Source organism: Hemitrygon akajei, chromosome 11, assembly GCF_048418815.1.
Source record: "Hemitrygon akajei chromosome 11, sHemAka1.3, whole genome shotgun sequence".
Taxonomy (NCBI): domain Eukaryota; kingdom Metazoa; phylum Chordata; class Chondrichthyes; order Myliobatiformes; family Dasyatidae; genus Hemitrygon; species Hemitrygon akajei.
The window spans coordinates 85,003,354-85,029,884 of NC_133134.1; the positions used below are offsets into that span (position 1 = coordinate 85,003,354).

The 26,531-nt window shown below is 45.5% G+C and overlaps 1 protein-coding gene across 2 annotated transcripts in view; it reads left to right on the plus strand.

The window, feature by feature from the left end:
• setdb1b (SET domain bifurcated histone lysine methyltransferase 1b) overlaps positions 1-26,531 on the plus strand; it is a 113,871-nt gene that overhangs the window by 51,816 nt on the left and 35,524 nt on the right. For both annotated transcript variants that reach the window (XM_073061281.1, XM_073061280.1), the window contains exons 10-15: positions 3,667-3,793; positions 4,323-4,458; positions 4,908-5,069; positions 12,556-13,179; positions 13,685-13,801; positions 15,756-15,925. In XM_073061281.1, the coding sequence (XP_072917382.1) occupies positions 3,667-3,793; positions 4,323-4,458; positions 4,908-5,069; positions 12,556-13,179; positions 13,685-13,801; positions 15,756-15,925 (1,336 nt within the window). The remainder of the gene's footprint in view (positions 1-3,666; positions 3,794-4,322; positions 4,459-4,907; positions 5,070-12,555; positions 13,180-13,684; positions 13,802-15,755; positions 15,926-26,531) is intronic.

Sequence of the window (26,531 nt, forward strand, 5' to 3'; positions counted from 1 at the left end):
TCACTCTACTGAATAACGTAATTTGAGGGTTGTGTCAAATTTGTCTGAAATGCGAGGACGTACATTTAGAAAGGATCTCACGTCCTCAGGAAGTTGATCAACAGTGTTACTGTTGAATTATTGTGACTGCAACACAGGGATTGCAACAGCAAAATATCTGCACAGCAAGGTGCCACAAAATGGTTGTGCACATGACTGTTGCTGAGGAGTTCAAAATTGAGCACTAGCCAGCAGATAAGTAACCCTGCTTCCTGAATTTAGAAGCCCCATAGGGCTGATGTGTTCCCAGCTAGGAACTCTGGCATCTTCCACCCTGTGTTTCATTCCCCCTCCCCAGTCTGAGAGCATCCCTCTACTTATGGGTTTACATCTCAAGTGAGGGATTCCTACGGCTCTCTCACTCCTTGCTTGGTGCGGGGGTGTTGGATGAGGAGGGAGCAACACACTGAAACCTGATACAACCCCGGTGTGATTTGGCAGATCATAGAGTCATTCTCTTTCTCTCTCTTGGACGCATCACAGAAACCAGCCTCCCCTCCATGGACTCCGTCTACACTTTCTGCTGCCCCAGTAAAGATTGACAGACCCTCCCCACCCAGGCGTTCTCTCGCACACCACAATGGTTCCTTAGTATGATAATATAGATTCTTAAATTTGTAGTCTACCTCATTATGATCTTGCACCTAATTGTCTACCAGATCTGCATTTTCTCTATAGTTGTTACACTTTGTTATGCATTCTGTTACTGTTTTACCTTGTTCTGCCTCGATGCACTGTGTGATGATCTGATTTGTGTGAACAGTGTGCAAGACAGGGTTTTCACTGTACCTTGGTACATGCGCCAATAACAAATAAATTTCAGTTTCTGTACTCGGTGCCCCAAACAATTAAGGCAAGCATGTCGTTTTCCTTCTTTACTACCCTATCTACTTGAATGGCTACTTTGACAGCTGACAAACTTCTACAGATGCACAGTGGAGAGTATATTGACTGGTTGCATCACGGCCTGGTATGGAAACACCAATGGGCAGGAATGGAAAAGTCTACATACAGCCCAGTCCACCAGAGCTGACAGAAGTTTGTTTGTTTATTGATTTAGACAAACCTAAATCAGCTTGCCTTCTTTTGCACATTAGTTATTTGTCAGTCTTTGTAGTTTTTATTGTTTCAATTGTATTTCTCTGTTCTACTGTAAAAGCTTGCTAGAAAATGAATATGGTGCCATGTAGACACGCTGATAAATTTACTTTGACTTTCAGTGAGCGAGACTCCAAGATCCCACTGTACATCAGTGCTGTGCAATGCCTTTTTATTTTTGTCCCTTTGCCAGGGATCAGGTGCAGTACACCGAAGGAGACACTGATTAGGGCCTTTCCTCAAGAAAGGCACTTCTGATTTGAAGTACTCTCTCCATATTCCTGTTAGGAATTGCAGCTCAGAGTACATCAAAAACATAAGACATTCTGCAGTTACTGGAAATCCAGAGTAACACACAAAATGGTGGAGGAACTCTGCAGTCAGGCAGCATTTAGGAGGGAAATAAACAATTGATGTTTCAGGCCAAGACCTTCCATCAGGGCACTCAGAGTAAAGTAGTGGAACTGAATCAGAATCAAGTTTATTATCACTGACATATGTCATAAAATCTGTTGTTTGCGACAGTAGACGTAAAAGTTGCTGTAAGTTTCAAAAACAGGAATAACGAGGTGGTGTTCATGGACCATTCTGAAATCTGATGGTGGAGGGGAGTATGTGTCCTCAGGCTCCTGTACCTCTTCCCTGATGGTAGTGATGAGAAGAGGATGGACTGATCTTAATGTTCCAGCATTCCCAGTCTAATAGAAGCTCTTTTGAACTAAAGGAGGCAAAAAGTATGAAAACAGAAGCCAATGTTCTTAACATTTATCCCACCCCTCTCTCGTTTTCCATTCCCCATTCTGGCTCCCCCTTACCCTTTCTCTTCTCACCTACTCATCTTCTCTCTGTGATGCCCCACCTCTTTCCCTTTCTCCCATGGCCCACTCTCTGCTCCTATTAGATTCCTTCTTCTCTAGCCTTTGCCTTTCCTACCTATCACCTCCCAGCTTCTCACTTCATTTCCCCCTCACCTGGCTTTGCCCTTCATTTGCCAGTTTGTATTCCATCCAGCCCTCCCCCCCCCCCCCCAAAACACCCACCTTCTTATTCTGGCTTCACCCCCCTCCCCTTCCTTTCCAATCCTGATGAAGGGTCACTTCGAAACGTCACCTCTTTATTCCTCTCCATAGATGCTGCCTGACCCACTGAGTTCCTCCAGCAATTTGTGTTTTTCATCCAGAGCTGCAGACAGTACTCCAGCTAAGGCCTGACCAATGTATAGCAAAGTCAGCCCATAACCTCCAGCCTCTTGCTCCACGGTCTGACCAACGCTAATTAGTTACACGTATTGAGGTATAGTGAAATACTTTTGCATGCCATTCATACAAAATATCAGTGCACTGAGACAGTACAAAGGAGAAACAATGCAGAATATAGTGTTACAGTTACAGAGACAAATAAAATACATGGGCTGTGACAAGGTGGAATGAGAGGTCAAAAGTGCACCTTTATCATTCAGAAGTTTTGTAACAGTGGGATTGAAGCGCTTAAGTTTTCCTCCCTGCCATGGCTACTTGTGCTACCCACATCCCAGTGGGCTTGCTGTCTGTGTGAGGCTGTGTTTTGATTCCTTTCTGTACCCCATCCCCACAACCCCTCCCCCTCTCACCGCAAACCCTCCCCCTCCCTCTCTCCCCCACAACCCCTCCCATTTCCCCACCATACCTCCCCCTCTCTCACCCTCCACGCACACCTGCCCCTCTCTCTCACCCTCCATGCATACCCCCCTCTCCCCCCCTCCCCTCCTCTCCAAAGCTCCTCCTTAATGTGCCTAATGGTACAAGCTGAATCATCTGCAGCTCAACATCAGTAAGAGATGGTGATGGACTCAAGAAGAATAAGCCTGCACTGCTTCCTATTACTATTGATGGTGAGGGCCTACAAGTACCTGAGTGAGCACCTGGATGACAGGCTTGAGTGGAGAACCAGCGCAGAGGCTGTGTACAAGAAGGGCCAGAGTCTGAGGTCCTTTGGAGTATGCAGGCCTCTCCTTCACATGTTCTACCAGTCTGTTGTCACCTGAACAGTCTTCCATGTGGTGGTGTGCTGGGCAATGGCATCAACACGGGTGATGCCAACAGGCTCAATTAACTGATTAGAAAGGCTGGCTCTGTTATAGGAGTCAAATTGGATATACTTGAGGCTGTGGTAGAACAAAGGACCCCGCGGAAAATCCTGGCAATTCTGGACAAGGTTTCTCATCCTCTGCATACCATCTTGGCTGAACAGAGGAGCACTTTTAGAAATAGACTAAAGCAACTGTGCTGCTCCCTCGGCCATTAGGCCCCATAATGAGTTAACCTATAACCAGGGGAGTGATGACCCCTCCTGTCTGATGATGACTGTTTAAGGAAACTTTTTTTTTAATTGTTTCTTAGTTCTCTTCTAATATTTGAGCATTTGTAATGCTACTGTGACTGTAATTTCCTCTTCACCTCCCTATCCTACCTCTCCACCTCCCTCCTTCCCTCACCCCCTTGTCCCCTTCCCCTCTCACCCCACACCCCCATCCCGTCTCTCTCCCTGAAGGATGACAAACGCTGTGAGTGGATCTACCGTGGCTCGACCCGCCTGGAGCCCATGTTCAACCTGAAGATGACTACTGCCTTCCGACAGGGCGGACAGAGTGGCCAGCAGCGCACCCGGCCCAACGTCGGTGAGTCTGCCTGGGGAGAGGAATGGAATGGGATCAAAGGCTGGGCAGACTGGATCTCGCTGCTGGAGAGCGTGACTTCGTGCTGATGCTGAATATATGTGTTTATGGGTAGCGTATAGAAGTAGCCACTCGGCCCCTCAGACCAGTGCTGCTGCTTGACACAACATGGTTAATGCTCCCCAGGCCTCAAAGTAATGGAGCATGGAGATGAGCCCTTTGACCCAACTCCATGCTGACCAAGATGCCCGTCTGAGCCAGTCCCATTGGCCTGCGTTTAGACCGTAGGGCACAGGAGCAGAATTGGGCCATTTGGCCATTCCACCATTTATTATCCCTTTCAACCCCATTCTTCTGCCTTTTCCCCATTACCTTTGACATCCTGACCAATCAAGCTTCGTTTTAAATATGCCGAATGACTTGGCATCCACAGCCCTCTGAGGCACTGAATTCACTACCCTCCAGCTAAAGAAGTTCCTCCTCATTTAGGTTCTAAGTGTCTGTGCTCTCCCTTCCCCCCCACCCCGACCAGGTGCAGTGCGGACGAAGGGCCCCGTGGTGCAGTACACGCAGGACCTGACAGCAAGCACCACCCAAACCCCTCAGCAGCAGCCAGCACCTCCGGCTACGCGCACCCCTCAGCCTCACTCACCGCCTGATAAGACAGAGTAAGTAGTGTGGTAAAAGGTTGCACAGTGAAATTTAGTTGGGATGCTCCGCAACTGTGGAGGTTATAAGTAAGCATGTGGCTGCAGGCTGGACATGCTACCCGCGGGTGTGGTGCAGTGCATTCCAAAGCCTGCATTTGAATATGGTTAATAAAGTGCTGGTGGGTGAAACTGCCAAAACTCTGGCATCCTGGCGGGAGGGGAGGGAAGAGGGAGGAAAGATTGGAGCTGGGAGAGGGAGAGTCAGGGAGTAGGAGAGCGGGAGAGCCAAGCAGGAGAAGGGAGGGAAATAGCTAAGGAGGGGAAGGAGCAGGAAGAATAGCTGGTCTGGAGAGGGCTGGGAGAGAGAGGAGGAGGAGGAGGGACAGAGAGATTTGGGGAGAGTTGGGGAGGTCCTCACTGAATGCCTTTCTTCTTGCCTCTTCGCCACCCACCCACCACCTCTTCAGCACCCCTGGCAGCTTGGCACAATCCAGGAAGCAGGTAGCAAAAAAGAGTACCTCCATTCGACAGACGGGACCTGCAGCCCGAGAGGCGGAACCAGCTGGGTCTCTGGAATCGTCGTCTGCCAGCGATGTGGCCAGCAAGCCTACGGCCAACCAGCCCTTCAGGTACTTTATCGGGGGGGTGGGTGAGGAGTCTAGGACCAAAATGACCATAAGACCATAGGAGCAGAATTAGGCCATTTGGCCCATCATGTCTGCTCTGCCATTTTATCATGGTTGTTCCAATTTTCCTCTCAACCCTAATCCTCTGCCTTCTCTCCATATCCCTTTATGCCCAGACCAATCAAGAATTTTTCAGTGTCTGCCGAAAGACTTGGCTTCCATTGCCACTTGTAGCAACAAATTCCACAGATTCACCACTCTGACTAACGAAATTCCTGTTACCATGCTGTATCTCTAAACGAAATTGTGTTTAAAAATGGCCATTGTAGCGCAAAGTGGTCACAGTGTCGCTATACTGAGCTATAAGTTTGAGTCATGTTGGTTGGGTCAAGAACCGAATGGTTGGGGGGATGTCACGTGATGACATAGGATCGAGACGTGGAAATCCAGCTCCCCCGTAAAAAAATAATAAATTAATGTTTAAGTGAAGAAAAGTTAGTAAATATTTTCTAAGAACTACGTCTAAACTACTTAGGATTTTCCTTAGATATGCCTCCTAAACAGACAAAGGAGAAAACTACTACTTTGAAGACAGTACAAGCTGGGCCCGCCGCCATGAAGGAGCCTTGGACTCAAGTGCATCTCACCTCCGGCGATACAGAACAGGAATCGGCGGCAACTTCAACAGTCTCCAAGAAGAAACAACAGGATCTGCGCGTGCGCGAAGGAAAGGGCATGTGCAAACACGAGCAATTTGAACTACAAATCTCAGCTACGATTGGAAGTGGAAGTGAAAATGAACCCGAGGTGGATTTGGATTCTCTGGAACATACAGATGAAGATGAGGAGGTAAAAGAAGAACAACAGGAAGAGGTTGGAGGTGGAAGATATTCTGGAGACATAAGAGAAGCTTTGGTGCAAATAATGCATGAATTAAAAGAATTAAAAACATTAAAAATAATAAAAGAAGATATTAAAAATATGAAGACTATGTTTGATAAAATGGTGAAAAAACAGGAGAAATAACGGGAGATACTATTGATAGAGTGAATAAAATGGAAGATAATATTCTTGCCTGGACATCAGAAAGAAAACGACTGTTGGAAAAAATAGACGTGCTTGAAAATTTTAGTAGACAAAATAATATTAAAATTGTTGGTCTTAAAGAAGGGATAGAGGGAGAGGATCCAATAAAAAATTTTCAAAAATGGATCCCGGAAAATTTGGAAATGGAAGAGGGAACCCCGTTGATTGAAATCGAAAGGATCCACAGAGCCTTAAGACCAAAACCTCAACCTGATCAAAACCCGCGACCAATCTTGATAAAATGCTTAAGATATCAAGATAAAGAAAAGATCCTGAAGGCCGCTGCCCAATGTGCCAGAAAGAGAAATGAGCCATTGAAGATAGAAGGGAAAGCAGTTCTTTTCTATCCTGATATAAGTTATGACCTTTTGAAGAGAAAGAAGGAATTTAATCCAGCGAGAAAAGTTTTATGGGAAAAGGGTTATAAATTTATATTGCACCACCCAGCAACACTGATAATTATTTTGGATGATGGAAAAAGAAGATTTTTTACTGATCATCGGGTTGCAGAGGAGTTTGCACAAGAACTCCCAAATATTCGCTAGACACAGTAAAGATTTAAAAGTGAAACAGATTAAAGACGAAGACGGGGACAGTGAAGTGAATTGATGGACATTAAGGACAGAAGAATATTTAAATATACTTTTAATTATATGATACGGGGGAGAAAGGTAAAAATTTGAGAAATATTAATCAAGAGTAGTGATATTATTTTTTCTTATATATACTTTTTTCATGTTACGGGGGAGCTGGGGGAACTTCAGATCGATCACTACGGGATTCACGTGTGTAATCATGGCGTTTGCCATGACCCGCACAACGGAGGGGGGTAATGTGTTTTTTTTCCATTCACAACATTAGCAGGGGTTTTTTTGTTTTTTTTTCTTTATAATCTATTTTTCTTTTATCTTTCTTTCTTTGCCTGGATGATCGGAGGGGAGACACATAGCAACATGGAGAATTTTAAAATAATTCCCCAAGGTACTATGAGAGTTGAAATATTATGTATTATTATAGACTGGAGTAACCCCGTGAAAAATAATGACTAATTTACTGAATTTTTAAAGTTTTAATGTTAATGGGCTTAATGGACCGGTGAAAAGAAAAAGAATTCTAACATGCATTAAGAAAAATGAAAATAGATATAGCTTTTATACAAGAAACACATTTAACAGAGATAGAACATCAGAAATTAAAGAGAGACTGGGTCGGAAATGTTATAGCAGCTTCATTTAATTCAAAAGCGAGGGGAGTTGCAATTTTGGTCAACAAAACTTTACCAATTAAAATACAAAATGTATTAATTGATTCTGCAGGAAGATATGTAATTATACATCGTCAAATTTTTTCAGAACTATGGACTCTTATGAATATTTATGCACTAAATGAAAATGATGTAAAATTTATACAAGAGGCTTTTTTGAATTTGGCTGACGCACACGATAAAATATTAATAGGTGGAGACTTTAACTTTTGTCTAGACCCAGTTTTAGATAGGTCAACAAAGGTTATTACAAAACCAAAAGTAGCAAAATTAACTTTATCATTGATGAAAGATTTAAATTTGATTGATATATGGAGAAGAATTAACCCAAGAGAAAAAGATTATTCATTTTATTCAAATAGACATAAAACTTATTCAAGGATAGATTTTTTCCTACTATCAGCGAATATTCAAGACAGAGTGAAAAATATGGAATATAAAGCAAGAATATTGTCAGATCATTCCCCCTTGATAATGACAATGATAATGATGGATAAGGAGGAATCGATATACAGATGGAGATTTAATTCAATATTATTAAAACGTCAAGATTTTTGTGATTTTATGAAAAAACATTGTTTTTTTTAGATACAAACTCACATTCAGTTGATGATAAATTTATATTATGGGAAGCGAAGGCATATTTGAGAGGTCAGATAATAAGTTATACTTCTAAAATTAAGAAGGAATATATGGTAGAAATAGATCAATTGGAAAAAGATTACAAAATTAGAAAAAGAATCTCAAAGATATATGACAGAAGAAAAACAAAGACAACTTGTTAATAAGAAGCTACAATATAATACACTTCAGACATACCGAATAGAAAAAGCAATTATGAGAACTAAACAGAGATATTATGAACTAGGTGAAAGATCACACAAGATTCTTGCTTGGCAGTTTAAAACAGACCAGGCTTCCAAAATGATAAATGCAGTTAGAACAAGTGTAAATAAAATTACTTATAAACGTTTAGAAATCAATGAAACTTTAAAAATTTTTTATTCTGAACTGTATCAATCAGAATCACAAAATGATATTGTTGAGATAGAAAGGTTTTTATCACAAATAACTCTCCCAAAATTGAATTCGGAAGAACAAAAGGGATTAGATGTGCCTTTTACATTAAAAGAGGTCGAAGAAGCTCTAGGATCACTTCAGAGTAATAAATCTCCAGGAGAAGATGGTTTTCCGCCTGAATTTTACAAAAAGTTTAAAGATTTCTTAATTCCTCCTTTTATGGAGCTAATATACCAAGCGGAAAGAACGCATAAACTTCTAGAATCTTTTTCGACAGCTATTCTAATAGTATTGCCAAAAAAAGACAGAGATCTTTTGAAGCCAACATCATATAGACCTATTTCTTTGTTGAACACAGACTATAAAATAATAGCAAAGATTTTATCTAATAGATTATCTAAATACTTACCAAAATTAATACACATGGACCAAACAGGATTTATTAAAAATAGACAATTGGCAGATAATGTAACTCGGTTACTTAGCATAATTCATTTGGCACAAAAGAGGGAAGAAATGAGTGTGGCAGTTGCTTTGGATGCAGAAAAAGCATTTGATAGATTAGAATGGGATTTTTTATTGGAAAAATATGGATTAGGAGTATCTTTTATAAAATGGATTAAAACCTTAAATGCTAACCCCAAAGCTAAAGTGGTGACAAATGGCCAAATTTCAACATCATTTCAGTTAACAAGGTCAACTAGACAAGGTTGTCCATTATCACCTGCTTTATTTGTGTTGGCGATAGAACCATTAGCTGAATTAATTAGAACTGACTCAGATATTATGGGTTTCAGAGTTAATCAGGAGGAATATAACTTATTTGCTGATGATGTTCTGATTTATCTAACTAACCCATTACATTACCTTCTAGATTGGAAGAATATGGGAAAATATCAGGGTACAAAATAAAATGGATAAAAGTGAAATTTTACCCCTTACTAAAGGAGATTATAGTCAATGTCGATTAATAACTCAATTTAGATGGCTGATAAATGGTATAAAGTATTTAGGTATAAGAGTTGATAATGATATAAAGAATTTATATAAACTAAATTATTTGCCATTATTGAAAAAAAATCAAGAGGATCTTGATAAATGGATGATGTTACCAATAACATTAATAGGTAGAGTCAATGCTGTAAAAATGAATATATTCCCTAGATTACAATATTTATTCCAAACACTACCAATACAATTACCGCAGAAGTTTTTTCAAGAGTTAAATAAATGTGTGAGGAAATTCCTTTGGAAAGGTAAGATGTCAAGAATATCATTGGAAAAATTGGCATGGAAATTTGACCTAGGAGGGTTACATTTACCAAATTTTAAGAATTATTACAAAGCAAATCAACTTAGACTTATTGCATCTTTTTTTGATGAAGATAAACCGGCATGGATTAGAATAGAATTAGATAAAATAGGAGAAAATATACCAGAAGATTTTATATATAAATGGGAATCTAAATGGATATGGGAAAAGAAAGAATCTCCTATACTAAAACATTTGATTGATTTATGGAATAAGATAAATGTTGATGATGAGATAAAGAAATCTTTATTAGCAAAGAGACCTTTAATTCAAAATAAACTTATCCCTTTTACAATGGATAATCAACTTTTATATAACTGGTTTCACAAAGGGATTAGATATATAGGAGACTGTTTTGAAGGAGGTATATTAATGTCATTTGACTAATTAAAGAATAAATATAAAATATCAAATAACACTCTTTACTGTTATTTCCAATTAAGGGCTTATTTAAGAGATAAACTGGGTCAAACAATGTTATTGCCGAAACCTAATGAAATAGAAACTTTAATTCATAAAGGAAAAATCTTAAAAAATATTTCTGGTATGCATAATTTGATTCAAAAACAGGCAATTAAACAAGGAATTCATAAGTCAAGACAAAAATGGGAAACTGATTTGAATATTAAAATTGATGAAACAAGTTGGTCAAGATTATGTCTTGACAGTATGACAAATACAATAAATGTTCGACTAAGATTAGTACAATATAACTTTTTACATCAAATATATATTACACCACAAAAAATAAATAGATTAAACTCAAATTTGTCTGATCAATGTTTTTGATGTAATCAAGAAATTGGTACTTTTTTACACTCTACTTGGTCTTGTTTTAAAATTCAACCTTTTTGGACAAATTTAAGAGTTTTACTGGAACAAATTATTGGAATACAACTTCCACATAATCCAACATTATTTTTACTAGGCGATATTGAAGGGATAAAATCGAAATCCAAATTGAATAAATATTAGAAAGAATTCATAAAAATTGCATTGGCAGTAGCCAAAAAGGCTATTGCAGTTACTTGGAAATCGGATTATTACTTAAGCATAGATCGTTGGAAGAATGAAATTTTTAGCTGCATTCCACTTGAAAAAATTGCTTATAGTTTAAGAGATAAATATGAAATATTTCTGAAAATTTGGCGCCCTTATTTACAAAAGATAGGATTAAATATATAGGTGCTCCGAAGACAAAATTATTGGTTATCTGGGGAAAGAATTAAATATACATATTAAAGCTATTATGAACTCCATGGAGCATGTGGGGATCTTCCGATATCCAGGTATTCTTACTTTCTTTTTTCTTTCTTTCTTTCTTTTTCCTTTTCTTTTTTTTCCCACAGGGATATGTTTGGGGGGGGAGGGGGGAAGGGTTGACAATTTTTTTTTCTTTCTGTAACCTATTTGAAAATTCAATAAAAAATTTTTTTAAAAAAGAACAGAATAGTTGAAGGGAAGTTGCTGTTCCTGAACCTGGTGGTGTGGGACTTCAGGTTTCTGTACCTCCTGCCCGATGGGAGCTGTGAGAAGATGGCCTGGCCTGGAGGTTGGGGATCTTTGTACTGTAGCATGAATCTAATTTTCATTGCATTTATACCCTGAATGATGACAAACTTGAAACCTGCATAGGAAGTAGGGTGGTGGGTGTGTGGTGCAAGCTGCCAGAGGATGGGGCAGATACAAACATGATAGCAATATTTGAGAAGCATTTAGACCAGGGGTTCCTAATCTTTTTTTATGCCATGGGTCAATACCATTAAGCAGAGGTTCTGTGAACCCAGGTTGGGAACTCTTAACCAAATGACCTTACTCAGAAAATTTAAGGAGATGTGTGGGGCAAGTTTTTTTTTTAAACAGAGTGTGAGTGCTTGGAATGTGCTGCCGGGGGAGGTGGTTAAGGCAGATATGATAGCATTTAAACAGACACGGTTACAGAGACACAGTGGTGTGGCATGCTAGTGTAGCGGTTAGCGTGATGCTTTACAGTGGTTTAATCCAATGGATCTGGTGTTCAATTCCTGCCTATATTCTCCCTGTGACTGTGTGGGTTTCCTCCGGATGCTCCAAATTCCTCCCACATTCCAAAGACTTGCGGGTTCGGGTTAGGATTAGTAAGTTGTGGCATGCTATGTTGGCGCAAGAACTGTGGTGACACTTGCGTGTTTGCTCCCCCCTCCCCCCCCCCGTACCTTCTCAGACTGTTGGTCGTTAATGCACTTCACAGTATGTTTTCATATTTTGATGTACAGTACATGTGACAATCTTTCCACCCATCAGAGATATTTATCAGGAGCACTTCATTGTCTTCCCACATGTCACAATTTTTTTGACCCAGTACCATCAGGCTGGAGGTACTGCAGTATTAAGACAAGGGCTTTTAGGATGAGAAATGGAGAAGAAGCTCTCAGGCTGGGAGACAACTGAACTCCCTGCCATCACTCAGTCTCGTCATGCGTGAAGCACCAGTAGCGTTATACTGTTTACATTTTAGCTAGTGTTGTATATACAGCTTATTATTTGTGGTACTTGTTGTGTGTCTGAGTTATTTGTACTATGTTGTGCACCTTGGTCCAGAGAAACATTGTTGGTGGTGTACGTGTGTATGGTTGAATGACAATAAACTGAACTTGAACTTGGAATTTAAATCTTTAGAATACAGACGTGCAGTTTAAACAGGCATTGTACTTGGAACAGACATTGTGGTCTGTTTCCATGCTGGACTGTACCGTCCTGTCCTGTGTGCTAGTTAAGGGTTCAAGGAGGACTCATCTCCTAACGTTTTGTGTCTGGCCCACCCACAGATTCGGAGTGCCAGCCCCTGCAAGCCCAGACAAGGCAGAGGGTGCCGGTGGCCTGGCCGCGCATAAGCAGCTGGATGAACGGATGCCGGTGGAGGTTCCCTACCGGGCACCAACTGAGAAGCTCTTCTACGTGGCACATAAGTGTGGCCCCAGCTGCCTGGCCCGTGCCATGGCAGCCTCCCGAGGCCAGCACCGGGGCAGGAATCCCATGCTGGTGCCCCTGCTATACGACTTCCGCCGCATGACTGCCCGCCGCAAGATCAACCGCAAGATGTCCTTTCATGTGGTGTACAAGGGCCCCTGCGGCCTCAGCCTGCGCAACATGGAGGAGGTGGAGCGCTATCTGGCCGAGACCAATGCCGACTTCCTCTACCTGGAGATGTTCTGCTTTGACCCCTACGTGCTGGTTGACCGCAAGTTCCAGCCGCAGAAGCCCTTCTACTACATTCGGGACATCACCAACGGCAAGGAGGACGTGCCACTCTCCTGTGTCAATGAGATTGACTGCACACCACCGCCTCAGGTGGCCTACAGCAAAGAGCGCATCCCTGGTGAGGGGGTCTACATCAATACTGACTCTGACTACCTGGTGGGCTGTGACTGCAAGGACGGCTGCAAGGACAGGTAACTGCACTCTTCACCCCCCTCTCTTACCTCCCTTCTCGCTGTCATGGTTCTCTCCTTGTTGGTTCCACCACCATTTCAACCTCACCCACTTCACCTCTCACTGCCAGTTTCCTCCTCATTGGCTACACTGCCAATCTTCCCTCTTGAAGCTGCAGCTTCTTTCCTCGCTGGTTCCACTCCCCCTCCAAGGGTCATGGAGTTACCCACCAGGACCCTGTTTCCCCCCACTGTTCGTAAACTCACAGGGGCCCATGTTTTCTCCCTTTAAACTCACCAGAGTTTGCTGTAAAACTCTCCTACTGTGTAACCCCATTTTAAAATAAATTGAATTAAAAGTGTGGACTATTAAGAACACGCAACAGTCTGAAAAATCTGCCTGTCCGTCACCACTAACCTGCGGATGCTCAGTTGTTGGAATTTTGCTGTGTTCTGTTCTGAAGAGTTTATCCTGGTCCCCGTTGCCCATCGCACTCCGCCAATTGTCACCACGGTGTCTCCACAGGTCCAAGTGTGCGTGTCTGCAGCTCACCATGCAGGCAACAGCTTGTAACCCAGGAGGCCAACTCAACACCAGTGCTGGCTACCAGAACAAGCGGCTGGACGAGTGCTTGCCCACAGGGTAAGTGTCTGAGATGGTGTCTGTCTCTTCCTGCGGATGGGAAGTGAGGGGAAGCAGGAGAGGGACAGAGTTGTTCTCGTATCAGCCCAGTACGGGTACAGACAGGTCAGTCGCACTGTGGTGTGGGGGAGATTCCATAGTCAATAGAAAAACCTAAATTGAAATAAGAAGGGCGGAATAAAATGTCAGCATTTTGAGATCAACTGTCAGCTTCACTGACACCATTGCGGAAGAATACTAAGGTATACAACACAGAAAACGAGTTGGCTGGTGGGCCAATACATTTACACAGATCCCCATTTTATTTTCCCCATGTTCCCATCAACTCCCCCCAGATTCTACCCCTCAGGTCAGCGGCCGATGAACCCACCGACCCTGCACTTCATTGGGTTGTGAGAGGGAACCAGGGCAACAGGGAGAACGTGCAAACTCCAGACAGCACATGCAGACACAGATGTAGGCGCACACGCAGATGCGCTCAAAGGCATGCACACGATTGTCAGGATTGAACCTGTGTTTCTGGTATGTAACACTGGGACAACCCTATCTATTCCAGCCTATAAGTGACACCAAACCCTGCCCACAAGCAATGTGAGGGACTATTAACTGCGTCGATCCAAGGGCAATAAATATAGGCTTTGAGGGTATCTATATCCAATGTACAAAATAAATACAAAAAGAATTTGCCCATTAAGCCCTGTACAGTTCCAATGAAGTATTTTGAACAATGTGGCTGAATGAAACATCCCATTGACAATGGTAGTCTTGTTCAACAGACTGAAGTAAGTCAGGACAGTAAAGATTATTCTTCCTGAAACAACACAATAATTTATCTGTTCCTGTATCAAGTTAGCCGACAAGTTTCCTATACAGCAGCAATACATTTTAGAGGTGAGCACAAGAGCAGGCCCTGTGGCCCAACTCCTCCATACTGACTTCCCAGCCCAGCAAAGAAATCCCATTTACATGCATTTGGTCCATACCCCTCTAGCCCTTCCCCATCCTTGTACCTCCAAATGTCTTTTGAGCGTTAATGTCCTCTGGCAGCTCGTTTTATATACTGACCACTCCCTGTGTGGAAAAAGTTGCCACTCAGGCTCCTATTAAATCTCTCCCCTTGCACCTTAAAGATTCAGGATTCAAGTTTACTTGTTGTGTGTACATCTAAACATAGTGAACTGTGTTATTTGCGTTAACAACCACCATGCCTGAGGGTATGCTGGGGACAGCCACATACTCCGGCACTCAGCTTAAACCTGTGTTCAGTTCCCTTTCCCTTATGATTCTTATACACCTCTATAAAGACTTCTCTTAGACTTCTACACTCCAGGGAATAAACCTCCCCTTAAAACTCTGTGTCCTCAGTCCTGGCAGCATCCTTGTAATTCTCTGCACTCTTTGCAGCTTAACGGTATCTATCCAAACCATGCTGTCAAAACTACACAATACTCCCAAGTGTTGTTTTGTACAATTGCAACACAACATGCCACCTGCTATACTCACTGATGAAAAGGCCAGTCTGTTGTTGGGAGTCCTTCACTGGCTCTTCTGGAACATCTTGGAATCGAAAGACCGGGGTTGTTGCTTTACAAGGTGCAGCTCAAGGAGTGGTTCATTGGAATTGTTAGAAAGCATGGGGCAGTGGGATTTGACAGAGTAATTTGGGAGGAAAAAGGGATGTGGGCAAGAGAGTGGAGGTTTCTACGTCCCCTCCGGAAAGGGCAAAGGGAATTGGGTAAAATGTTAGAGTAGGTTTAAAAGGTAGGCACAATATCATGGGTCATAGGGCCAATATAGTGCTGTACTGTTCTATGTTCAAAAAAACTGTTTGGGATGGGAGAGAGTGGGTCTGGAGTGGTCAGAATGACCCACACAGGTGCTCCCCACCATGTGAGATCCTGCACTTGACCCCAGTTAACCTCTGTCTCATTCTCTTCTGCCCTCGTTGGCCCAGGATCTATGAGTGCAACAAGAGGTGCAAGTGCAACGTGGGGCTGTGCACCAATCGGCTGGTGCAGCATGGCCTGCAGGTACGGCTGCAGCTCTTCAAGACCCAGAACAAGGGCTGGGGCATCCGCTGCCTCGATGACATTGCCAAGGGCTCCTTCGTCTGCATCTATGCAGGTAGGGACATGCGCTACTGCCCTCCCTCCTCTGACAAGGGCAGCCTAGTGCTGTGTAGCATCCATACACACTCTGCAGTCACTATAGAGTTGTATTGAACACCTCTAAACCTTTCCTCTCCGTGTACTTGTGCAAATGTCTTTTAAAAGTTGTTACTGTACTTGCCTCAGTCACTTTCCATATTCATTACTGTGCAAAATATTAGGCACATATACAGTACCTATAACAGTATTCACTTTTCATGTTTTATTGTTTTACAAAATTGAATCACAGTGGGTGATTTTTGACACTGAATTTGGGTTTTTTGACACTGATCGCCAGAAAAAGACTCTTTCATGCAAAGTGAAAACAGATCTCTACAAAGTGACCTAAATTAATTACAAATATAAAACACAAAATAATTGATGCATAAATATTCACCCCTTTCAAGTCAGTATTTAGTAGCTGCACCTTTGGCAGCAATTACACCTTGAGTCTGTGTGAATAGGTGTCTAGCAGCTTTGCACATCTGGACACTGCAATTTTTCCCCATTCTTCTTTACAACACTGCTCAAGCTCTGTCAGATTGCATCTGGATCGTGAGTGAACAGTCCTTTTCAAGTGCAGCTACGAAATCTCAACTGGATTGAGGTCTGGACTTTCGACTTGGCCACGCCAAGACATTAACTTTTATGTTTTTAAGCCATTCCTGTGTAGCTTTGGCTTTATGCTCGGGGTCATTGTTTTGCTGGAAAACAAATCTTCTCCCAAGTCGCAGTGCTCTTGCAGACTGCATCAGGTTTTCCTCCAGGATTTCCCTGTATTTTGCTGCATTCATTTTACCCTCTACCTTCACAAGCCTTCCAGGGCCTGCTGCAATGAAGCATCCCCACAGCGTGATGCAGCCACCACCACGCTTCACTGTAGGGATGGTGTGTTTTTGATGACATGCTGTGTTTGGCTTATGCCACACATAGCACTCAATTTTGGTTTAATCAGACCATAGAACCTTCTCTTTACCACTCTCCCATAAAGCTGCAACCTGGGCAACAGCTATATGCTCAGTCTCTCCCTTCTCAGCCACTGAAACTTATAACTCCTCCAGTGTTGTTATGGGTCTCTTAGTGGCTTCCCTCAGCACAGTCACTTAGTTTATGAGGACAGTCTGCCGTAGGCAGATTTACAGGGGGGTGGGTGAATATTTATGGAATCAGTTATTTTGTGTTTTATATTTGTAATTAATATCACTCTAGAGATTTTAACTTTGACATGAAAGATACTTTTTTTCTGTTGATCAGTGTCAAAAAAACCAAATTAAATCCACTCTGGTTCAATGCTGTACGACAATAAAACATGAAAACTTCTGGAGGGGGGTGAATACTTTTTATAGGCACTGTAAGATGCCTAAGACATTTGCACAGTACTGCATTTGTCAACGTGGAGCAAAGAGTGAGTTTGTAAATCTGGTGGGAGTAATAGATGTTGGAAATGGCAAAAGGGGCATGGAACAAGTGGCAGAGAAAGCATGCTGGGGTGGGGGTGGTGCTGGTGCAGACTCACCCAGCCCTGAGACACCAGCAAGGTCATTTGATTCCAAATAAGTGGTTTATTGGTCATTACAGAATGTCTCTCTGGTGCTTTCTGCTCCCTTCCCTCTCTCTTTCCCTTTTCCCAACCATGATTCCACTCTCTCTGTCCCCTTCCCACTCTCAGTTCACAATAGAGACCCATATCTTAATCAGGTTTATCATCACTCACACATTTCATGAAATTTGTCGTCTTTTTGTGGCAGCAGTAAATGCAAAACATAAAATTAGCAGAGTACTGTGCAAGTCTCAGGCACCATAACTATGTATATGTGCCTAAGACTTTTGCACAGTACTGTACATACCAATCCCTGTGTGTCTGTCTCTGTCAGGTGTGTGCACCTTGCTCCTCAAGTTTCTATTAAATATTTCCCCTCTTAAACCTGTGCCCTCCAGTAACACACACAAAATGCTGGAGGAACTCAACAGGTCAGGCAACATCTTTGGGGCAAAATAAACAGTCAACATTTATTTCACCTCCCACACATTGTGGAGGGGAAATTTACGGCAGCCAATTAACCCGTGTGTCATTGGGATGTGGGAGAAAATCAAAGCACCTGGGGAGACCATAATGGTCACAGGGAGAATATGCAAACTCCACACACACCTGCACAAATGCACTGAACATGCACAGACAGAGGGCAGGTTAAACCCAGGTCTTTGCTGTGAGACAGCAGCTCTACCCACTGCAGTCACTGGCTACTGACACACATACTCATGCACAGCCACAGACACTCATTCATTATCTTGCTCTGTCTCATTCTCTTGCTCGCTCTCTCACACACACACTCTCTCTCTCTCACACACTCTCTCTCACACACTCTCTCTCTCACACTCTCTCTCTCTCACACTCTCACAAACTCACACTCTCTCACACACTCACTCTCTCCACACACTCTCACACACTCTCACACACTCACTCTCTCACTCTCTCTCTCACTCACTCTCTCTCACACTCTCTCACACACTCACTCTCTCACACACTCACTCTCTCACACACTCACTCTCTCTCACTCACTCTCTCTCACTCACTCTCTCTCACACACTCACTCTCTCACACACTCACTCTCTCACACACTCACTCTCTCACACACTCACTCTCTCACACACTCACTCTCTCACACACTCACTCTCACACTCACTCACTCACACTCACTCACTCTCATACTCACTCTCTCACTCTCTCTCTCACACTCTCTCTCACACTCTCTCTCACACTCTCTCTCACACTCTCTCTCACACTCTCTCACACTCTCTCACACTCTCTCACACTCTCTCACACTCTCGCACACTCTCTCTCACACACTCTCTCTCTCACACTCTCTCTCACACTCTCTCTCTCACACTCTCTCTCTCACTCTCTCTCACACTCTCTCTCACACTCTTTCTCACACTCTCTCACTCTCTCTCACACACACTCACAAATTCTCTCACACACTCACTCTCACAAACTCTCTCTCACTCACACACTCATTCTGTCTCACACACTCTCTCACACTCTCTCTCTCTCACACTCACTCTCACACTCTCTCTCTCACACTCTCTCTCACACTCTCTCACACTCTCACACTCTCTCACACAATCTCACACTCTCTCGCACTCTCACACACACTCACAAACTCACACACTCTCACACACTCACTCTCACTCTCACACACTCACTCACTCACACTCTCACAAACTCACTCTCTCTCACACACACTCTCTCTCACAATCACTCTCACACTCTCTCCACACTCTCACTCTCTCTCACACTCTCTCTCACACTCTCTCTCACACTCTCTCTCACAATCACTCTCACACTCACTCTATCTCACACTCACTCTCACACACACTCTCACACTCTCTCCACACTCTCTCACTCTCTCTCCTCACTCTCTCTCTCACTCTCTCTCACACACTCTCAGTCTTTCTCTCACTCACTCTCTCACACACTCTTGCACTCTCTCACACACTCTCGCACTCTGTCTCCCGCGCTCTGTCTCCCGCGCTCTGTCTCCCGCGCTCTGTCTCCCGCGCTCTGTTTGTCGCGCTCTCTCACGCGCTCACTCTCTCCACACACTCACTCTCTCTCCACACACTCTCTCACTCTCCACACACTCTCACTCTCTCTCACACACTCTCTCTCTCTCTCACACACTCTCTCACACACACACACTCTCACACACTCACTCTCTCTCACACTCTCTCTCTCACACTCACTCTCACACTCTCTCCACACTCTCTCACTCTCTCACACACACTCTCACAAACTCTCTCACACACTCACTCTCACACACTCACTCACACTCTCACAAACTCACTCTCTCTCTCACTCTCTCTCACTCTCTCACTCTCTCTCTCACTCTCTCGCTCACTCACTATCTCTCTCACTCACTATCTCTCACTCACTCTCTCTCACTCACTCTCTCTCACACTCACTCTCTCTCACACTCACTCTCTCTCACACTCTCACTCACACACACTCTCTCACTCACTCTCTGACACTCACTCTCTGACACTCACTCTCTCTCACACTCACTCACACACTCTCTCTCTCACTCTCTCGCACTCTCTCTCGCACTCTGTCTCTCGCACTCTCTCTCACTCACCCACTCTCTCTCACTCACCCACTCTCTCTCACACACGCGCTCTCTCTCACACACGCACTCTGTCACTCTCGCTCACTCTCACTCTCTCACACTCTCTCTCTCGGTCACACTCTCGCTCACACTCTCACACTCTCTCACACACTCTCTCTCACTCTCTCTCACACACACTCTCTCACTCTCTCACACTCACACTCGCTCACTCACTCTCTCACACTCACACTCTCTCACACTCTCTCACACTCTCTCACTCTCTCTCACTCTCTCTCTCTCACACTCACTCTGTCTCTCACTCTCTCTCTCACACTCTCACTCTCTCGCACTCTCGCACTCACTCACGCACTCTGTCTCTCGCACTCACTCACGCACTCTGTCTCTCGCACTCACTCACGCACTCTGTCTCTCGCACTCTGTCTCGCACTCTCTCACACACGCACTCTCTCACAAACTCACTCTCTCACAAACTCACTCTCTCACAAACTCACTCTCTCACAAACTCACTCTCTCACAAACTCACTCTCTCACAAACTCACACTCTCACACACTCACTCACTCACACTCTCTCTCACTCACACACTCTCACACACTCACACACTCTCACACTCACTCTCACACTCTCACACACTCACTCACACTCTCACACACTCTCTCTCACACTCACACTCTCGCACGCTCTCACTCTCGCACTCTCTCTCACACACTCTCGCACTCTCTCTCACACACTCACTCACACTCTCTCACACACTCTCTCACACTCTCGCACGCTCTCACTCTCGCACGCTCTCACTCTCGCACTCTCTCTCACACACTCACTCACACTCTCACACTCGCTCACTCACTCACTCTCTCACACTCTCTCACACTCTCTCACACTCTCTCTCACTCTCTCTCACTCTCTCACTCTCTCTCTCACACTCACTCTGTCTCTCACTCTCTCTCACTCTCTCTCACACTCTCTCACACTCTCTCACACACTCTCTCACACTCTCTCACACACACTCTCACAAACTCTCACACACTCACTCACACGCTCTCTCTCTCACACTCACACGCTCTCACTCTCGCACTCTCTCACACACTCTCGCACTCTCTCACACACTCTCGCACTCTCTCACACACTCTCGCACTCTCTCTCACACACTCACTCACACTCTCTCACACACTCTCTCACACTCTCGCACGCTCTCACTCTCGCACGCTCTCACTCTCGCACTCTCTCTCACACACTCACTCACACTCACACTCGCTCACTCACTCACTCTCTCACACTCTCTCACACTCTCTCTCACTCTCTCTCTCACACTCACTGTCTCTCACTCTCTCTCTCACACTCTCACTCTCTCGCACTCACTCACGCACTCTGTCTCTCGCAGTCACTCACGCACTCTGTCTCTCGCACTCACTCACGCACTCTGTCTCTCGCACTCACTCACGCACTCTGTCTCTCGCACTCACTCACGCACTCTGTCTCTCGCACTCTGTCTCGCACTCTCTCACACACGCACTCTCTCACAAACTCACTCTCTCACAAACTCACTCTCTCACAAACTCACTCTCTCACAAACTCACTCTCTCACAAACTCTCTCTCTCACAAACTCACACTCTCACACACTCACACTCTCACTCACACTCTCTCTCACTCACACACTCTCACACTCACTCTCACACTCTCACACACTCACTCACACTCTCACACACTCTCTCACACTCACACTCTCGCACGCTCTCACTCTCGCACTCTCTCTCACACACTCACTCACTCTCTCTCACTCTCTCACACACTCTCACACTCTCTCACTCTCTCACACACTCTCTCACTCTCTCTCTCATACTCTCTCTCTCCACACTCTCTCTCTCACTCACACTCTCTCTCAATCACTCACACTCACTCTCACACTCTCTCACACTCTCTCACACTCTCTCACACTCTCTCACTCTCACACTCTCTCACACTCTCTCACACTCTCTCTCACTCTCTCTCACTCTCTCTCACTCTCTCACTCTCACACACTCACTCACACTCTCTCACACTCTCTCACACACTCACTCACACTCTCTCACACACACTCACACACTCACTCACACTCTCTCGCACTCTCTCTCACACACTCACTCACACTCTCTCTCACACTCTCACACTCTCACACAATCTCACACTCTCTCGCACTCTCACACACACTCACAAACTCACACACTCTCACACACTCACTCTCACTCTCACACACTCACTCACTCACTCACACTCTCACAAACTCACTCTCTCTCACACACACTCTCTCTCACAATCACTCTCACACTCTCTCCACACTCTCTCTCTCTCACACTCTCTCTCACACTCTCTCTCACACTCTCTCTCACACTCTCTCTCACAATCACTCTCACACTCTCTCTCACAATCACTCTCACACTCACTCTATCTCACACTCACTCTCACACACACTCTCACACTCTCTCCACACTCTCTCACTCTCTCTCCTCACTCTCTCTCTCACTCTCTCTCACACACTCTCAGTCTTTCTCTCACTCACTCTCTCACACACTCTTGCACTCTCTCACACACTCTCGCACTCTGTCTCCCGCGCTCTGTCTCCCGCGCTCTGTCTCCCGCGCTCTGTCTCCCGCGCTCTGTCTCCCGCGCTCTGTCTCCCGCGCTCTGTCTCCCGCGCTGTCTCCCGCGCTGTCTCCCGCGCTGTCTCCCGCGCTCTGTCTCCCGCGCTCTGTCTCCCGCGCTCTGTCTCCCGCGCTCTGTCTCCCGCGCTCTGTCTCCCGCGCTCTGTCTCCCGCGCTCTGTCTCCCGCGCTCTGTCTCCCGCGCTCTGTCTCCCGCGCTCTGTCTCTCGCGCTCTCTCACGCGCTCACTCTCTCCACACACTCACTCTCTCTCCACACACTCTCTCACTCTCCACACACTCTCTCTCTCTCTCACACACTCTCTCTCTCTCTCACACACTCTCTCACACACACACACTCTCACACACTCACTCTCTCTCACACTCTCTCTCTCACACTCACTCTCACACTCTCTCCACACTCTCTCACTCTCTCACACACACTCTCACAAACTCTCTCACACACTCACTCTCACACACTCACTCACACTCTCACAAACTCACTCTCTCTCTCACTCTCTCTCACTCTCTCACTCTCTCTCTCACTCTCTCTCTCACTCACTATCTCTCTCACTCACTATCTCTCACACTCACTCTCTCTCACACTCACTCTCTCTCACACTCACTCTCTCACACTCACTCTCTCTCACACTCACTCTCTCTCACACTCACTCTCTCTCACACTCACTCTCTCTCACACTCTCACTCTCACACACACTCTCTCACTCACTCTCTGACACTCACTCTCTGACACTCACTCTCTCTCACACTCACTCACACACTCTCTCTCGCACTCTCTCTCGCACTCTCTCTCGCACTCTGTCTCTCGCACTCTCTCTCACTCACCCACTCTCTCTCACTCACCCACTCTCTCTCACTCACCCACTCTCTCTCACACACGCACTCTGTCACTCTCGCTCACTCTCACTCTCTCACACTCTCTCTCTCGGTCACACTCTCGCTCACACTCTCACACTCTCTCACACACTCTCTCACACTCTCACACTCGCTCACTCACTCTCTCACACTCACACTCTCTCACACTCTCTCACTCTCTCACACTCTCACTCTCTCGCACTCTCGCACTCACTCACGCACTCTGTCTCTCGCACTCACTCACGCACTCTGTCTCTCGCACTCTGTCTCGCACTCTCTCACACACGCACTCTCTCACACACGCACTCTCTCACACACGCACTCTCTCACAAACTCACTCTCTCACAAACTCACTCTCTCACAAACTCACTCTCTCACAAACTCACTCTCTCACAAACTCACTCTCTCACAAACTCACTCTCTCACAAACTCACACTCTCACACACTCACTCACTCACACTCTCTCTCACTCACACACTCTCACACTCACTCACACACTCTCACACACACTCACACTCTCACACACTCTCTCTGTCACACTCTCACACGCTCTCTCTCACACTCTCACACGCTCTCACTCGCACGCTCTCACTCTCGCACTCTCTCACTCTCTCTCACTCTCTCACACACTCTCACACTCTCTCACTCTCTCACACACTCTCTCACTCTCACACTCTCTCTCCACACTCTCTCTCTCACTCACACTCTCTCACTCTCACTCACACTCACTCTCACACTCTCTCACACTCTCTCACACTCTCTCTCACTCTCTCTCACTCTCTCACACACTCACTCACACTCTCTCGCACTCTCTCTCACACACTCACTCACACACTCACTCACACTCTCTAACACACTCTCGCACGCTCTCACTCTCGCATGCTCTCACTCTCGCACGCTCTCACTCTCGCACGCTCTCACTCTCGCACCCTCTCACTCTCGCACTCTCTCACACACTCACTCACACTCTCTCTCACTCACTCACTCTCTCTCACACACGCACTCTCTCACTCTCGCTCGCACTCTCACTCTCTCGCACTCTCACTCTCTCACACTCTCTCACTCTTGCTCACACTCTCTCTCACACTCTCACACTCTCTCTCACACTCTCTCTCTCACTCTCTCTCTCACTCTCTCTCTCACTCTCTCACACTCACACTCTCTCTCACTCACACTCTCTCTCACTCACACTCTCTCTCACTCACACTCTCTCTCACTCTCACTCTCTCTCACTCTCACTCTCTCTCTCACACTCTCACTCTCTCTCTCACACTCACTCTCTCTCACACGCTCTCTCACTCTCTCACTCTCTCTCACACTCTCTCACACTCTCTCACACTCTCTCACACTCTCTCACACTCTCTCACACTCTCTCACACACACTCTCACAAACTCTCACACACTCACTCACACGCTCTCTCTCACACTCACACGCTCTCACTCTCGCACTCTCTCTCACACACTCTCGCACTCTCTCTCACACACTCACTCACACTCTCTCACACACTCTCTCACACTCTCGCACGCTCTCACTCTCGCACGCTCTCACTCTCGCACTCTCTCTCACACACTCACTCACACTCTCACACTCGCTCACTCACTCACTCTCTCACTCTCTCACACTCTCTCTCACTCTCTCTCACTCTCTCTCTCACACTCACTCTGTCTCTCACTCTCTCTCACTCTGTCTCTCACTCTCTCTCACTCTCTCTCTCACACTCTCTCACACACTCTCACACACTCTCACACACTCTCACACACTCTCTCACACTCTCTCACACACACTCTCACAAACTCTCACACACTCACTCACACGCTCTCTCTCTCACACTCACACGCTCTCACTCTCGCACTCTCTCTCACACACTCTCGCACACTCTCTCACACACTCACTCACACTCTCTCACACACTCACTCACACTCTCTCACACACTCTCTCACACTCTCGCACGCTCTCACTCTCGCACTCTCTCTCACACACTCACTCACACTCACACTCGCTCACTCACTCTCTCACACTCTCTCACACTCTCTCACACTCTCTCACACTCTCTCTCACTCTCTCTCACTCTCTCACTCTCTCTCTCACACTCACTCTGTCTCTCACTCTCTCTCTCACAGTCTCACTCTCTCGCACTCTCGCACTCACTCACGCACTCTGTCTCTCGCAGTCACTCACGCACTCTGTCTCTCGCAGTCACTCACGCACTCTGTCTCTCGCAGTCACACACGCACTCTGTCTCTCGCACTCACTCACGCACTCTGTCTCTCGCACTCTCTCACACACGCACTCTCTCACACACGCACTCTCTCACACACGCACTCTCTCACAAACTCACTCTCTCACAAACTCACTCTCTCACAAACTCACTCTCTCACAATCTCACACTCTCACACACTCACACTCTCACTCACACTCTCTCACTCGCACACTCTCACACTCACTCTCACACTCTCACACACTCACTCACACTCTCACACACTCTCTCACACTCACACTCTCGCACGCTCTCACTCTCGCACTCTCTCTCACACACTCACTCACACTCTCACACACTCTCTCTGTCACACTCTCATACACTCTCTCTCACACTCTCACACGCTCTCACTCGCAGGCTCTCACTCTCGCACTCTCTCACTCTCTCTCACTCTCTCACACACTCTCACACTCTCACTCTCTCACACACTCTCTCACTCTCTCTCTCATACTCTCTCTCTCCACACTCTCTCTCTCACTCACACTCTCTCTCACTCACTCACACTCACTCTCACACTCTCTCACACTCTCTCACACTCTCTCACACTCTCTCTCACTCTCTCTCACTCTCTCACTCTCACACACTCACTCACACTCTCTCACACACTCACTCACACTCTCACACACACTCTCACACTCTCTCACACACTCTCACACTCACACTCTCACACGCTCTCACTCTCGCACTCTCTCTCACACACTCACTCACAC